Raw genomic sequence first — 17,569 nt, 5'->3', positions numbered from 1 at the left:
CTAGGAAATATTACATTCATTAGTTCATAGAATTTGAATGGAGAAGCTATCCTTCAAGAGTTTACGGTGCAGCAAGGCTCAATTCTATATGACAAGTACTGTAAAAGTGGAAATTTTCGCGGTGTTGAAATTTTCGCGGATTTCGCGCAACCAGAAGCTAGCGCGAAAATAAAAGCACGCGAATATTTTTGCATGCCATATGTTCCAGTAGCTGATGTCTTGATTTCGCGAAATTAAAAACACGCGAAACTCTTCTTACCTGGCCAAGCGCGAGAAATTAGTCACGCGAAAATATCCACTTTTACAGTAGATGACCTTAAGTTTACTCCTGTGACACTGTTTCAGTGTTCAATCAGCATTATAGCGGACGAATACTTTGTGGTTGTATTAACACTTATCACACGTGACATCTGTGCCACAAAACTGAAACTGACATGTCAACTGCAAAATTTGAACCCCCCCCCCCCATAAAAAAGAAAAAGAAAAAGAAAGAAGTTGTAAACAAGATCCCTCAGAAGCTCAAAATAGACTTGTTTCAAAAAGTCTCTGCTTCCAGAAGCAATGTTGTATAAGTCTTATATTATGCCGTTTTTAACTGTGTACTTGTACTTGTGTAGTTTATGCAATGTGATTAAATGTTCACACTACGTGGAATCACTGTGGCAAAATTTTTAGGTAGATACTGCAGATGCATTCCTGTAGGTATGATCAGAGAATTCAAGTAGTTCCCAATCCTTGATTCTGTATCCACTTTTATTTTTCGAAACAAAGACAGAATCATTAAAAAAAAAAAAAAAAAAAAAATCAGAATTCTGAAGAGGGTGATATAAATCAGCAAAAGGGCTATTGAGCATTACATGAAACAGAAAAAAAAAAAGCCAATGAAATGCTTTACTAGTAAATACTATGGAAATGTTTAGTCCTTCCATCTACAGTGTACCATGCAAGGTTATGTCAGAAGGAAAAATAAAGAAAAGATAAAACCAATATGGACTTAAAATTGATAAAAGGTAAGATTATTTCCATGTGTGTACATAAGACATTTATCTAATGACAGAGTGTCATTCCAGGCATATAGTATAATTATTGTTTTAAAAAAAAAGAAGAAAACACCTGTGTACATCCACTATTCATTTTATGGTGAATGTTGGGTTATTATTGTATGCTATAAAGATGAACAGGTCGCCATAATTACAAGGTGATTGTTTGCTTACATGTATGTCATTTAATCTGTTGCTCGTGGGAAGTGTTGGTATCGATAAGGATATGTGACTGCCCAGCTCAAAACCCACAAAAAGTTGCAGCTTAGGATTCTATGTAATGGACCAAAACACAGTATGTCATTTTGGTTGATAGACTCATCTTTTTTTAAAGTTTGTCTTATCGGAGAGTAATCCTTTCTCTACCTACTGTCAAAATTTGTCAACTTTAAAAAGCAGAAACAGAAATATAAAGTTTTTATCCATATTTTTTTAGGACAAGCACTGCTTCTCTGGGAAATTGATACTTGTGCACTGCATGCTTTAATCACCCTAATCTTTAAATTTTTTTTTTCTCCCATTTCTACAAAACTGCAACTCCTTCCTCCTATTTCAATCACTTTGTAAATGTATTAGGATGGTCCAATTTAAACAAGTTACAAATTGTTTCCTTTTTCTTCAGAAAGCGTAGAGCTTACTCATTTTTCAGTAAATTATGTAGAAAAGTGGAAATTCATTTTACCATATTTTTTTGTGGGTTTTGAGCTGGGTGGTCACATAATGGTCATGTGAGAACATCAGCCATGTGTACCATGTTGTTTGTGTTGAGTAGTGGGACATAGCTGTTGTGGCTGAAAGGCAAAGACTTTGTGAATGAGACTGGGGGCTCCCACGCATGCATAAGGTTCGAGGCCCAACCCGGCAGCACAGGGCAACCTTGTTATAGGGAGGTCGGATATACAGTGAGATACCTGATATCACAAGGTAATTTTGCAGGTCACATTCCATTTATGGTACACATATATTCTGTTTTATGTTTATTTCTTGAGTAACTTCTGATACCAAAAATAACAAGGAAATTTCAGTGGTACGTACCAAGCAGCTTGCTATAACAAGGTTTCCTTTCAGTACCCTTTTCCAAGGCATTTCACCTCCTCTATTGACAAGTCCTTTGGGAGAAGCTGTCTGTTTCTTGTGTGGGAGAGTCATACCTTATGTACATGGAAGACCCCACTTCACTACTCTCCCAAAGTGGTCAAACATATGAATATTGGCTGATATACAGTGCACTCCCATTATAAAATGCACACGGTTATAGCAAAATTCCAGATATAATGAAGTAAAAATTCCAGATGGATATAATGAAGTAAAAATTCAGGCAGCAACATTATGCGGTTTTTGTTTTTTATTGTTTCTTCCTTAGGTTAAAATAAGATTTTCATATAGCAAAAGAAAAATGCCAGTTCTGAGGACTTTGTTACAACAGGAGTTCACTGTACTCAGATGGTGATGCCTACAGGTCACAGTGGCTTCACTGACTCTTTGCTGCCCTGGCAGATTAGGATATTGGCAACAAGAATTGATACAACACTTTTCATCATCATCCATTCAGCACTGTCAGCATGACTGACATCTTGACCATTACTGTAAAAGTGGATATTTTTACGCGAGTAATTTTTTTTTTTTTGTAAAACATATGAGCCACAAATATATTTGCATGTTTTTATTTTCACGGTGGTATCTGGTCACGCTAAATGCGCGAAAATTTCTACACTGCAAAAATTTCCACTTTTACAGTGATTCACTCACATTGGGAAGGGTTTTTCTTTTTGCAGCTGTAACACTTTTATGAATATTAGCACAAACACATCTAAAGAATCTACCAGTAAATTATGAATTTTATTCATACTCGTATTTTCAATATAACCAATTACTGTATGTCTTACTGAGATGGAGGGACTTCCTATGGGAGCAACTGTAATTGTTTTTCCTGCATGTAATGTAGGAAGTTCAAACCTATGGCACAGGCAACATAGAAATTCAGAGACTCCAACTCTCCCGTTTTCGACGGGAGATCTCCTGCCGAAAACCCATTTTTGCAAAATCTCCCGTTCTCCCGTTTGAGATTTAATTTCTCCCGCCCTGGCTCTTTGTCTCCCGTTGGAATGGATTTCTTACATATTTCTATCGTATGTTGAAAAAATAAGCCTTAGATAGCACCAGAGAGCATCTAGAACCCTGGGAATTTTGCGCTTCGCACACATCAACTTTGAGTCTCCCGTTTGCTAGGGGTTTCAGGCAGGAGAATCTCCAGATCAGAAGGTACTTTGGGTTGGAGTCTCTGGAAATTGTCAATTTGCAACATAACCCTAAGCACACGTAATACTATTACTGGCTTTGCTGGAAGTTTCTTGTACCATATACTTTCACACTTCTGCTCCAGTGTAAGTATGCAGTATGTTGGTACAAACAGATAAATTCCTGAGTATTGATCCTATTAACTCTTTACGTGCCATGGTGGAAACCCCCTGTGTGCCACGTTATTCTGAGACACGAAAGTAGTCATGCTTTGAGAAAGAATTCTGTTTTTCCAATTTTTATAACTTCTACAAATTTCTGTTAAGATGGGAATATCAAGCTTTGTTTCGATATAAATTGTATGACAACTCTATTTTTCAATTTTTCTTTTGAATGACCAGTTGCTACATTACTGTAAAGGCATGACTTTTGCACATTAAACCGTGACAGAAACTTAGAATGTACGAGCAAATCTAGTTGGGAACATCGCTTGATATTCGATCATTACATAGAATGGAAGCCGTTTATGAGAGGAACAAAAGCACGAGAAACGCTTTCATTGTGCCGCGGGATTAGCAGTAATTAGCGGTTTATCGATCGGTCTTTGCGGCTTTGTTTGTTGAGCAGAATATGCGAAGTTGGCATGCCGTCGACTGAGTCGGAGGTGCGAACGTGGCACATAAAGAGTTAAATGTGAGCAGCCACATACAAGTTCATCATACATAGTGCTGTGGAACAATGATGTGCACAGAGAAACACGCTGTTAGGATTCCATCCATGGGGCAAGGCAATTCGAACAAAATTTGAATCAGATGGAAGTGTGAAGTTCTTGTCACCTTGAAACCTAGGGTGCGTTTATAAGATTTTTCTTTTGGCCAGAAACAGTGTTTGAAACACTGTTTCTGGCCAAACAGTGATTCTAGCTCGAAAAAAATTCTTATAAACGCTCACCGTGATGTGAAACAGTGTTTTGAAACACTGTTTGTAAACGCACAAAATAGTGCGTTTACAAACAGTGTTTCTGTAGAATCAGTGTTTCAAAAATCTTATAAACGCAACCGCGATCGCAAACACTGTTTATGTGACGTCACAATGCCTTGCGCGCACCCTGTTTGACCTTTTGCCAAGGAAAAACTGCGCAGAGTGAGTTGCGCAATGGCACAGTCTGAGCAAGAGCCCCAACACGCTCGGAGAAAAAATCTTATAGACGCTCTCCTGACGAAAGTGTGATTTGAAACAGTGTTTCAAAACAGTGTTTCAAAACAGTGATTCTAGGCGCGCAAAATCTTATAAACGCACCCCTACTTAAAAGGCACGGTTGCAAACTTTTGTGCTGTGGTGTAGCTTAAATTAAAACTCAGCCCCAAGTTCAAATTACCTACACAGAGTTAATCCAACCTAACAAAACAGCACAAGTTTGTATAAATGGGAACAAGAAGAAAGGAAAGAGAATCATGATTCTCTTTCCTTCTATAAAAAACAAAACAAAACTGAACTCATGAAAAATTCTTACTTATGTCCCTAGAGGTACAATGGAAAAATTGTGAGTAATAGAATGGAGAGATGCTCTCTTGATAAAGTGATGCAATAATCAATGCCAGAAAAGTGAAAGTCCTATGGAAATATGGAGTTGGCATTATATCTCTCTGTACTACTGCCCAGATATCAAAGTCATGCATGGAGCAACACATTCATACACAGACACACACACACACGCACACTCACATACTCACATTTCTGCTATTGCACTGCTAGGCGAAAAGATGATTGGAATAAAACTGGTATTTTTGCATGGCTCCAAGCAATTCACACTATGCAACCTTTGGCATCTTACATTTATTCATTAGAGACCTGTTTGCAGTTGACCAAAGTGATATTCAGCTAATTCTAAAAGCATGATTCCATTACGAATTGAGTGTTGATTGATTATTGGTAAGATCAAATATTTTTTTATTGTTTTGGCCTTTGCTCACAGAATATGACTTCAAAGTAATGCAGCTTTATTACATACCAAACCCAACACAATCATGTGTCCATTGAAAGTACGTGACAATTGAATGTAGCACCAAACCAACATAAAGAGGCACAGGTTGATTTCCACTCGACTTGAAAAGCAGATCTCAGTACTAAGTCAACTTGGCTGATTTTTGGTTTTTGATGTTTTCTGAGTGTTTCTTTTGTTTGTTTTTTTAATGGAATGGAACTGAAAGTCTAGAAGCACAATATATCATATATATATATATATATATATATATATATTTATATATATATATTTTTTTTTTTTTCATGAGCAGTGTTTCAAAAACCAATTAAACCATCACATCACATGCTATCATGATGTTGATGTTGCATTGGAATAAAATTGTTCTCTATGACAGCCTATCCAGCATGCATTACACAAAACATGCAAGTTCCACTTCCACACTGTCATAATCTTATTTTCTTTGGTGCCATACCAGTGAACCTGAGTGAACACATAAATGTGTTTTACAACTTAAATAAGGCTTTTTTCCATTTGCTTCTTTTCCATTCAGCCCATCTTTACTTGAACTTCAACTCCTCTCTATTATCTATATCAGCTGCTAAGGATCAACAAGATCATCGCTAAATGCATGTCCACACGTATTGATCACAGCAGGACACGTCCAAGCAGCTTTTCCAGCATTTTTGCAGTCAGATTGTCAGGACTGTGAAACCTGCGTTGTGACGCAGCCATGAAGTACACCACCACATCGAGACCCGGAGGATCTGTACTGTATGTGAGCTGTCCTCAAGGAAACATGCCTGAGAAATCACCCCACTCGGGTGAGCCACATGTGCCACACATCAGGTTGCAGATTTGGTGAACTCGTGAGAGGCAGACAGAAGCTCAGTCCGATAGTCATACAATGCCTGCCACTCCTTCTTGCTGTTGATGAGTTGATTGTTCTTGGCATGCTCGTAGGTAAACTTTGGAGTTTTCAGTTCATACCTGCATTAGAAATGAAAACACATTTAAAATGTCACTTTCAATAGAGGATAATACCATCTTATAAAACAGGTTTCTCCACAACACTGACCATGAAGGAGAGATACCTTATACCATACTATAATACAAAGACAGGCATGGCAATATTTTGACTATATATTACATAACAGAGACCACTGCCAGTGATCCATGGTACTAACCATTCTATATTTCAAATTACACATTTGATCAATAGTATTGAAAGAATTCCGCAGGTGCATTGAAAATGCACATGTAAATAGTGGATATTCAATTGTTGCTAACGAGAAAGCAGGCATTGATAAAATCACTCTTGGCTGGGGTTGAGGGTTAAAAGAAAAGAAAATATAATGATGATAAGGAAATAAAGCAACAAAAAAAAATAACTAAAGGAACAGCTATTCTTCTAAAGAGATGAGAACATAACTAGAAGTAACTACAAATACCATGTGTCCTCTTCAGTGATCTTTGATATCAGTGATGTAATTATTTTTTTGAGAGGATAATCTTCTTTAACCAATACATTTTACAGCACAGTAGTTTTGTGTAATGGTACCACAAGCAACCAGCATGTACAATAAACAAATTGAGTAAAATGTTTCCAAGTTCTCACCATTTTGGGGTTGGTCCCCGGATCCGCTCAAGCTCGTCCTGGCGCTTGGTTTCCAGGATCCGCTGCTCCTCGAGTCGCAGCCGCTCCATGCGCAGCTTGGCCAGCTCATATTCAAAGGGTGACGCCACCACCTTTTGATCAACGAACTGCTGTGATGCCTGCACAGTGACAACAAATGAAGGAAAATAAATATATGCAGCAATAGGCCCTATATGATGTAGAAAGGAAATAATGATATACTTCCTGTATCTTTCTGTAGATGACATATCATTTTATCTGTTTCTGAAGCATATGATTCCATTTCATCAAACATAACAGTGTTACAATATTAGTCATAACATTAGGAAAATTCATAGTAATTTTGGTTATATGTAAGGCACCTTTTTACACAAAACAAAGCAAAAAGTTTCTTAAATTGATAATACAAGCTATTTTGCATAGTAATAAAATGTTTGATAATTAATCACAATATGTCAAATCTACACTGGCGTGATCAATGAAAGAATACAACATCTTTTTATGTTGTGGTACATTAGAAAGTACTCCAGTTTGATGTAGCAATATGTAATGGGGTAGACATCTATACAAATTGAATACTATTTTATCGGTTAAATTTATGACATGTTGACTGAGCTTTTACAAAATTTTGCACATGAATATAAATTAGGAAAGTATGCAAAAACAGCACCTTAGAAGCAAGATTTCAATAAAGAATACACTAAATATACCTCAACCTGTGCCACAGTGTGTCATACTGTGTGTCATGATATGGCACAGTCTCACATGCTACAATGGCATGGTGCATTCTGGCATACAAATTTGTATTTCCATCAATTGACTCCAGACACAGTTATCTACCAGATACAATGAGCTGCAGATATTTACAGCAGAAGGCAGTCGGACTCTGTCCAGCATCTAGCAAGTACAGGTCAACATGCATACATGTACACGTGTACATGATACAGAGACTCCAACCCCAAGCACCTTCTGATCTGGAGATTCTCCCGCCTGAAACCCCTAGCAAACGGGAGACCGCAACTTGATGTGCGCGAAACATCATCACGAGCGCGAAGTTCCTTGCGGCTGGGGTCCAGGGCCCGCTTATACCTAAGGGCCCTGGCAGCTCTAGGGTTCTATAGATGCTTTCTCATGCTATGTCAGGCTTATTTTCAACATATTATGATGAGACATAGAGCCAGGGCGGGAGAAATTAAATCTCAAGCGGGAGAACGGGAGATTTTGCAAAAATGGGCTTTCGGCGGGAGATCTCCCATCGAAAGCGGGAGAGTTGGAGTCTCTGCATGATATACAGTATGTAGGCCATCGTCTTTATGATAAATTGGCCATACTCTCACCTTCAAGTAACTGTAGTCTCTGGTTGCCTTCATCTGTGGATCTTGCAGAGTTTGACTTTCTTGCATTCTCCTCTGTGAAGTTCTTAGCCTCCCTGAGGCACTAGCTGGTTTGCGGCTCGTTGAGCCAGTTTTGATCCCCGCGGCAGTCTTCCTTGGGCCCACATCACTCATTACACTCCTACTTGTGCGGTCCCTCACAGCCTGCGCAGCTGTCTCCAGGGGTGGGGCCATGGTTAGGGTCTCCATAATCGCAGGCACTTCTCCCAAGGTCACTGGAAAGTATTGCTTAGCCTCATCGTCCAGCATGATATTTGACGCAACTTTCCGCTGAGCCATTTCAGTGCCGAGCACCCCTGTGGTGCGGTTGACCAGGGAGACCGTGTGCTCCTTTGCGCCGAGACTACTGAAGACTGGATAGTCAGAGTCCCTTGTAAGGTGTACAGGCTCAACGTACCACTGAGATTTTGTCTTTCTTTGTGACTTGCCAGCAAAATTCTGCTCCATTTCTTCAAGTTCAAGGGTGTCGGCATCAATTAGACGCTGCAGTTCTTCTTCAAAGGTGTCTTCTAAACTGAGCTCATCATCATCCCGCTGTTTTTTCTGTGCATTAGTCTTCTTATCACTGAAACTCACACTCTTGCTGAGGCTTTTGTTCAAACTGCTGTTTAGACTCCTGAGGTCAAGGCTCAGCTCAGAATTCTTGGCACGCAAGTTTTCCTGAACTTCCGCATAGGGATTTTCTGGAGAGGGACTCCGCCATGATTGCTTCGTCTCCGCCAGAGATTGATGCCCAGTCCAATCACCAGGAGAGTTATGTAGAATGGAGTTTCTCACATCTGTATGATATAGGGTAGTTTGAGACAGATTCCTTGTACTCAGCGTCCGTTGAGAATTTGAAAGGAACGTCGAATCCTTGTCTCTATGATGAAGAAAAGTAACACAAAACAAGAAAATATTAGTATGACACTGTATAGGTAATTTATGATGTATCATTCATGCGTTTGTGCACAGCTGCCAACTATAGCAATGACCCGCATAGACTCTACATAATCTAGTGAGGTACCCGCACATCGCCAGGGGCCCTAAATCCGCCACCCTGCGTAAAATTGCTACAAGCGTACTGAACAAAAATGTAAGCATGGAACTGTGTGCAGTATGCTTGGAACTTTGCAGGGTTATTACCACAACCAAGCAAACTGAGGTGACAGCTGGTCATATTTTCTTTAAAATATACATGTAAGTTTATACAAGGAATATGTAACTTAATAAGTGTTGGTATCATGCTGATGGTCCCCCACACACATCTTTTAGATCTAGGTTGTAATATAAATACATGTATGTGTGCACTAGATTTTTCATCATATGGGTGCAGGATGGCAAGGTACGGGCCCCATCCTATCCTGCTTAGTCCAGTAAAATGAGTTTGATGATGATACTACTAAAAAAAAAAAAAAATAAGGAAAAAAAAAATCTGGTATCGACCACAGAACTTGTGGTTTGATTAGAATTTTCTAAAGTGCTCTATGTGAGCAGAATTTCATAGAATGTACTGTGACTGAAATATGCACAAATTTTGGGTTCTAGACTAGACTTGGATCGAGACATACAGTATAGGCTAGCATCAGTAGGACTAACTGCACCAGCTGCCCCAACACGTACTGGTTACAGCGCCCCGGGGTTACAGTATACCCTATTTTCAGTAAGGCTGCAGGAAACTCAATAGGGCCTAGAACCCTTTGCAGGCAAATACCCTGAGGAAAAAGGAGGAAAAAGAATTGAAGAAAATCCTCATTAGTTAACAGTTAATAACAAACATGATGTTAACACGTCATTGCCATTCAGTGCTTTATCAATGGGAGAACAGGAGGTCAATTAAACTGATGAGCTTGCACTGGCTCACAGTAAAAAAATGTCACCTGCGTTTGCTGCAGAGAAAATTATTCTGCGCATACGATAGTACGGTACCAGTCAACAATCTGAGCCCGTGATATGAATCTGCAGTATTTTCTGCCTATAGTGACATAAAATTAAGGTGAATCTAAGGAATATTTTCTAAAATGCGAGGTATTAAATAAGAAAGCGGTCGATAAGTAATAGTAATAGTATGGTAGGTGTCTAACACATCGACACTGTACATTGAAACCGACACCCCTCTATATAATTGCGCGTATGGTAAAAGAACGAACATTCACGCGTGAGACTACGTGCAGTGGTTTTGCATTCTTCACTGGGGATTTGAAGATGTCCAAATATTACTGAAAATCCCAATAATAAACAAGATCAACATAAAAACAATGATACCATAGATTATAAATGCACATTGGAAAAACATTACGTGCATATTTCACACGTATTGTCAATAGAGGGTAGGGGTGTCAGTTTCAAAATTACTGCGTCAAAATAACACTCTAGATCTACAAATTGTACAAGTTCAAAGCAGTTATCTTGGAGCATGTAGACCTAGCTACTACTACTAGTAGTACTGCAAATCACATTTTAAATGCAAGCTTGTGAATTCAGAGTATTTTCTTTAGGTCTAGAAAGTCTACATGTGAGTAAAATTTCAGACAAATTGTAAGATTGTAACTAATTGATGTGTGATGAGCAGTAATTACTAACAGCCTGTCTGCCTTGCCTTCTTTTGAACTGGACAAGAAACCACCTACCAATAAGTGGGCTGATGATAGAAGAGGATAGACCTGGAAGCTCGACTGCTGCTACACAGCAATCTTCCCGTATCTTTGGTAAAGGTAAAGCGATATTTTAGGTTTCTAATTCTATTGTTACATTAGGCCAGGGTGTCGATATTGGACACCAAACCATACACGGACTAACTGGTAAGGTCCAACCACTCTAAGTTAGTGTCTAACTGGTTACACCTTTAGCTGCATGTGATTCAAACCTGAAAAGAGTTAACACTAACATCAGTTAGAAACGCAGGATGGAAAGGAATGTCTTATTCAAGAGGAAAGAGATTGTGAGGAGGAGAAAAAGAGAAATAGAATCTAACGTTAGACAGAAACAAGTCTATTAAAATTGTAAGCTACAGTGTAGGATCTAGAACCTATATGATGGGGGGTTGTGTTTCTGGACACTTACAATGTAAGTTCACGCGTGAAAACTTAAACGTTTACCCATTTTACATAGAATATGCACCCTTCTTTACCTCAAAAGACTCGATATAGACTCCTCATATATACCCAGTCACTGGGTGTCCGGACAGGTTGTGGGACCGGACGCGTACTGTAAAGTGCGTCTGGTTTGACAGTGACGCGCCTACGTATAAACAGTTGTCGGTGAGGAGCTGTGCGTAAATGCGTATTCAAAGTAAAATAAGCAAGTCAGTACGCGAGAGTCTTAAGTGTCCGGACACCCAAACCCCCATCCTACTACTACTAGACAACATACTCTGAAAACGGCGTGAGAATTCCTGGGCGCGCCATTTTCATTACAGACGCACTTACAATACGTGTCTGGTCCCACAACGTTTGGTCATACATTCTATATCTAGACCATTGGCTGATATGACAAGCTCTGGTCACTGACTGACTGTTTATTCAAAAAGTGTTACTATTCGATTAGTAGATATTTTTATGGACTGATGGTAGAATTTTACTAGAAGTCTGCACTCTTAGTCTCAGCAGAGGATGACAACTTGTCAGGCTTTCATGAAACAGAGCTCAGCACTTGTATACACTGTAGCTACCACCACAGATCATGAGATAGACCAATGCAATTAATGTCCAATGATACCAAGTATCTAACTGCGACCAGCCCCAACACGCAGTGTTGGGGCTGCGCATTGTAGCAGACATGATCATGACAGGCGAAGTATAGCGCCTAAAAATCAATATGAAATCGCAAAAATTCCGCAATATGAAGACTTACAGGTGAAGATGTAATGTTGAAGACTGACTGCGTTCAACTTTTGGTTCTGGTAATAGTCCCTTTCTGCTCGGTTTGATGAGTTAAATGCGACTCGGTCGAGAGGAACTCGGGAGAACTACATCTTATACAGTAAATGGATTTGAGATTTGTGCGCATGCGCTGGCCATCAAGTCGTGTAGCTTTGTGGCAAGGCCTTATCATACTGTTGGCAAACCCTCTCGCTGTATATTGCGTTGCTTTCTGGGTGGGTGCGCGCGCGCACGCCTTGTCAGAAGGCTAAACGCATTGCGACTCCGCCAGCACATGAATATTTACGTGCGCAGTGTACTGCATACTGATTTCGAAAATGGTGAATGGGATGGGGAGCTAGGACTACGGACCCGTATATGGCCGTGAAAAAAACGTTTTTTCAAGATCATTGGACCAATATGAACAAGAACAAGGTGAACGAAGGGTATTAATTAGATAAGAATCTTATGTATACTATAAAAGTACGTTTTTTCCTCGTGATATTCGAAACCTACGGAGGTGCGAAAATCTGTGACAGACTGTGTATGTTTTTCAAGCTTACCGATAAGGCGATATAGCACTCTATTGACTCAGGACGCTCCCACAGTGTGTAACTGTGTATACGGAGCGTCCCGGGGTTACCAAGTATCTATCTCTTCACGGTGGGCTTCTCATCTGACTTTGGGACATGTATATGGTCAGTGGGGGACTGACCATACATGTCCCAATGTCAGATAAGAAGCCCACCGTGAAGAGACAGACACCTGCATGCTGCATCGGTCTGACGTTACAGTCTACATTGTATGTCACAAGCTGCAGCCTACGTCCTCCGCCAATCCGGCTCGCCGCAGTAGCTGCGGGCTTTTCCTACCTAGCGACCGTACAAAGTTCGACTGCCCTATGCTATGTGAGCAATTTTCACAGTAAATACCGCCATCAAAACCTGCACGAATAGATGGAATCTTCAAGGATGCATTCACGTACCTTATAGGAGTTCTGCGACCATGCAAAATGAAGTATTTATCAGGATTTTGATCCATGTCGTGTATGATGACACAAAAATGTTAGAAACGCCAGACATGGACACCTGAAAACAAACGAGTAAGTAGCCGTAGTAGACGCTTTCGCTGTACTGTACCGTTAGCAACGCGCATGCGCACTAGACACAGTACGGCATGTGATGGCACGGCCAGGGAGCGGTGTATTTCTTCCCATTCGCCGCCAGCATGCATGCATGCAGCAGATCCACCGTCGTGCATCGATACTCGCAAAGCTATATTTTTTATATTATATATATAGTGCATGAGGCTGAATCATGCACCATAACAATATATGCACCGACAAATTCTGACTTTGCCCCGAAGGCCAGTTATATTCAATGAGGCCGCAGGCCGAATTGAATATAATTGCCTGGGGGCAAATTCAGAATTTGGAGGTGCTTGGTACTTGTTATAGTGCAATAAGATGTCATGCACTATGTGTTATATAAAATAGCATACATACCCAGCTAGGCAAGAAAAATTGAATAAATACGAAAGCCTAGATCATTTAAGACTCTACACGTGTCTAGACAAGCAATAATACCAGTTTCTTTGAACCTGTGTAGACCCTGAGCAGGAACAGGACACCCCCCCCCTCCCACAGTAGGGAGAATTTTTGAAAATCTGTGTGGGAAAATGGCGTTTTCTTGCATCTAAAACCCCACTATTTTTGGTATAGAGGTCATTGCCAAATTAAAATTTACAAGTTTAAAAAAAAAGATAAGATTTAAAAAGAAATGTTCCCCGGATTTTTTTTTTTTTTTTTTTTTTTTTTTGGGGGGGGGGAGGGGTTGCAACCCCCCCCCCCCCCCTCTAGATCCGCTTCTGACATAGTAGGTAGTTATGTTGCGTGTTGGCACTTAGTAACCCCCCCCCCCCCTGAACAAATAAAAATAAACAACAACACCAACACCACCAACAACAACAACGAAGAGATGGTAAACTATACGATTGTAACTCTACGTTTCTTTCACTTTATCATTTTGTTCTCTCTTTCACTCAAACAAGAATTTCAGTATCCTCACACTGTTTTTCCCGCTGATTAAAGTACATTGTATAAAAAATTTACAAGTGCGATATCAAGATATTTTTCCCAGTCTGCATAAACAGATTTACAGTCCCAGACTAAACAAGCTGTTGTTATAACATGATAACACATGGATGGTTATCTCTCATATATCCATATCTAAAGCCTGCAGTCTGAAATTTACCTACATTTTACAATATAAGATATTCCCATTCCACAGTCTATAACAAATAGATATATTATCATTATGCACAGCACTGACCAACACACTCATAGACAGACAGACAGATAGATATAGATAGATAGTAGATCGATAGATAGATAGTAAATAGATAGATAGATAGATAGATAGATAGAGAGAGAGAGATAGTAGATAGATAGTAGATAGATAGATAGATAGATAGATAGATAGATAGATCTTTACTGAGATCATGCATGGCAACCTAGGTATTATGCACGAGTTCCACAACATTAATGTTTTACATAACATACAAATAAAGAAAAAAAAAGACACAACGGAAAGAGCTCTCCCATACTTCGGTACCCACAGCACACAAACGTCGTTAAAAAAATAAATACAAAATACAAAATAAACTAGAACTATCACTCATTGTGATTAATTTACCCCCACCCGCAACTGAGGGAATTAGCTCAACCAGGATTATCTTTTCTTTAATACTTTTTAATGAAAAAAAAAAAATTACCACGGCAATGCACCGTTCAACAGTGAATAAATGCATTGCTCACTGTTAGTCACATGTCCCACATTTCCAGTCAAGTGCTCAAAAAATGAGTGAGCAAGATAAATAAACTGATAATTTCTATGGTTTTTATCAAACATTGTGTAACCATGGCAACACAATGTTGGACATTAAGAAAAAAATGAAGTTTGCACAACTTTATATCATAGCCGTCACATGTGCCAAATTTCAAGCCAAATGCTAAAATGATGAGGGGCTTAGTTGAATTCATAATATTAGTGTATCATTTTCATTCAAAATATACTGTTACCATGGCAACACATTTTCCACACTGACAAAAGAATTGTTGCACATCTAGGTAATGTAGAGGTAACATGTGCCAAATTTGAAGCCAAAATGCTCTAAACAGAGAGAGTTAGCAGAATCTAAATGTTTGTATGATTTTCATTCAAAATGCACTGTTACCATGGCAACACATTGTTCAACAATGATGAAACATGAAGTTTGCATATTTCTGTACTATAATGGTTGCATGTGCCAAATTTCAAGCCAAATGCTTAAAGACTGAGGGAGTTACCTGAATCCACAATATTTTTGTATGATTTTCATTAAAACTATGCTGTTACCGTGGCAACACAATGATCAACAATAACGAAAGGTTAAGTTTGCACTTCTACGTACCATAGTGGTCAGGTGTGCCAAATTTAAAGCTAAATGCTCAAAGACTGAGGGAGTTGGCTGAATCCACATGCTTTTTGGTGAAAAAAATGTTGTTACCATGGCAACGCATTGCTCAACGATAATGACAGATTGAGTTTGAACATCTATATGCTATAGTGGTCATGTGTGCCAAATTTCAAGCCAAATGCTCTAAGACTGAGGGAGTTAACTGAATCCACAATATTTTTGCATGATTTTCATTCAAAATATACTGTTACCATGGCAACACATTGATCAACAATGACAAAAGACTATGTATGCTCATCTACGTACTATAGTGGTCACATGTGCCAAATTTCAAGCTAAATGCTCTAAGACTGAGGTAGTTACCTGAATCCACAATATTTTTGTATGCATTTTAGTGAAAAGATGCTGTTACCATGGCAACGCATTGTTCACCACTGACGAAAGATTAAGTTTGCACATGTATATGCTATAGTGGTTGCATGTGCCAAATTTCAAGCCAAATGCTCAAAGAGTGAGGGAGTTAACTGAATCCACGATGTTCATTGTATGATTTTCATTCAAAATATGCCGTTACCATGGCAACACATTGATCACCACTGATGAAAGATTATGTTTACACATCTACGTACCACAGTGGTCATGTGTGCCAAATTTCTAGCTGAATGCTCGACGACTAAAGGAAGTTAGCTGAATCCACAATATTTTTGTATGTTTTTTGCTTAAAAAAAGCTGTTACCATGGCAACACATTGCTCACCACTGACGAAAGATTAAGTTTGCACATCTATATACTATAGTGGTCATGTGTGCCAAATTTCAAGTCAAATGCTCTAAGACTGAGGGAGTTAACTGAATCCACAATATTTTTGTATGATTTTCATGCAAACTATGCTGTTACCATGGCAACACATTGATCAACAATGACAAAAGAGCAAGTATGCACATCTATGTACCATAGTGGTCACATGTGTCAATTTTCGAGCCAAATGCTTGAAAACTGAAGGAGTTACGCTAATCCACACATTTTTGTATGATTGGTTTAAAAAAACTGCTGTTGCCATGGCAACAGATTTATTAACACACACATCAAAGGTGTTTTGCGCAATTATACATTACATTGATCGCATATCCTAAATTCAAACTGAATTGCTACAAAACTGAGAGAGTAGTGCAATCCACAACATTTGTAAGATTTTTATGAAAATCTTCCGTTGCCATGGCAACGCATTATGAAATACTCATGAAAAAGGTGTCTTGCACATCTGCCTGTGATAGCGGTCACACATGCCAAATTTGAAGTTAATTGCTAAAAATATGAGAAAGTAGTTCGATCCACAAGTTTTTATGAAAATATGCCGTTGCCATGGCAACGCATTATGTGATACTAACGAAAGAGGTGTCTTGCACATCTACCTTTGATAGTGGTCACACATGCCAAATTAAGGGTCAATTGCTCAAAAAAAAATGAGAGAGGAGTTCGATCCACAACATTTTGTAAGATTTTTTCAAAATTTATCGTTGCCATGGCAACTCATTATGCAATACTAACGAAAAAGGTGTCTTGCACATCTCCCTTTGATAGCAGTGACATATGCCAATTTTGGGGTTAATTGCTCAAAAAATGAGAGAGTAGTTCGATCCACAAGTTTTTATGAAAATATGCCGTTGCCATGGCAACGCATTATGCAATACTAACGAAAAAGGTGTCTTGCACATCTACCTTTGATAGTGGTCACACATGCCAAATTTGGGGTTAATTGCTCAAAAAATGAGAGAGGAGTTCGACCCACAAGATTTTGCAACGGACCGACCGCCCGACCGCCCGACCGACCGACCGACCGACCGGCCATCCGACCTCAGAGTGATTCCTACATCCCCCCCCCCCCCCTACACACTATGTGTGGGTGGAGGTATAAAAAGTGACACACATACACACACAATCATGCACACACTGTTACAAAATGTAAATATTTTCGTTCATGTAGG

The 17,569-nt window shown here is 39.3% G+C and overlaps 1 protein-coding gene across 1 annotated transcript; it reads right to left on the bottom strand.

Moving 5' to 3' along the window:
• Positions 1-6,104: 6,104 nt before the first annotated feature.
• LOC139737222 (uncharacterized) lies at positions 6,105-13,178 on the bottom strand. Its single transcript, XM_071647897.1, has 4 exons — positions 13,114-13,178; positions 8,233-9,151; positions 6,878-7,035; positions 6,105-6,249 (listed from the first exon to the last, which is right to left on the bottom strand). The coding sequence occupies exons 1-4, from the start codon at positions 13,167-13,169 to the stop codon at positions 6,105-6,107; spliced, it is 1,278 nt and encodes a 425-aa protein (XP_071503998.1). The 5' UTR covers positions 13,170-13,178.
• Between the last annotated feature and the right edge of the window lie 4,391 nt (positions 13,179-17,569).

The sequence above is a fragment of the Diadema antillarum genome, unplaced genomic scaffold (genome assembly GCF_040938485.1).
Source record: "Diadema antillarum isolate AM-2024a unplaced genomic scaffold, OU_Dant_1.0 seq00000686_RagTag, whole genome shotgun sequence".
NCBI lineage: Eukaryota > Metazoa > Echinodermata > Echinoidea > Diadematoida > Diadematidae > Diadema > Diadema antillarum.
This window is presented reverse-complemented; position numbering and strand designations above follow the sequence as displayed.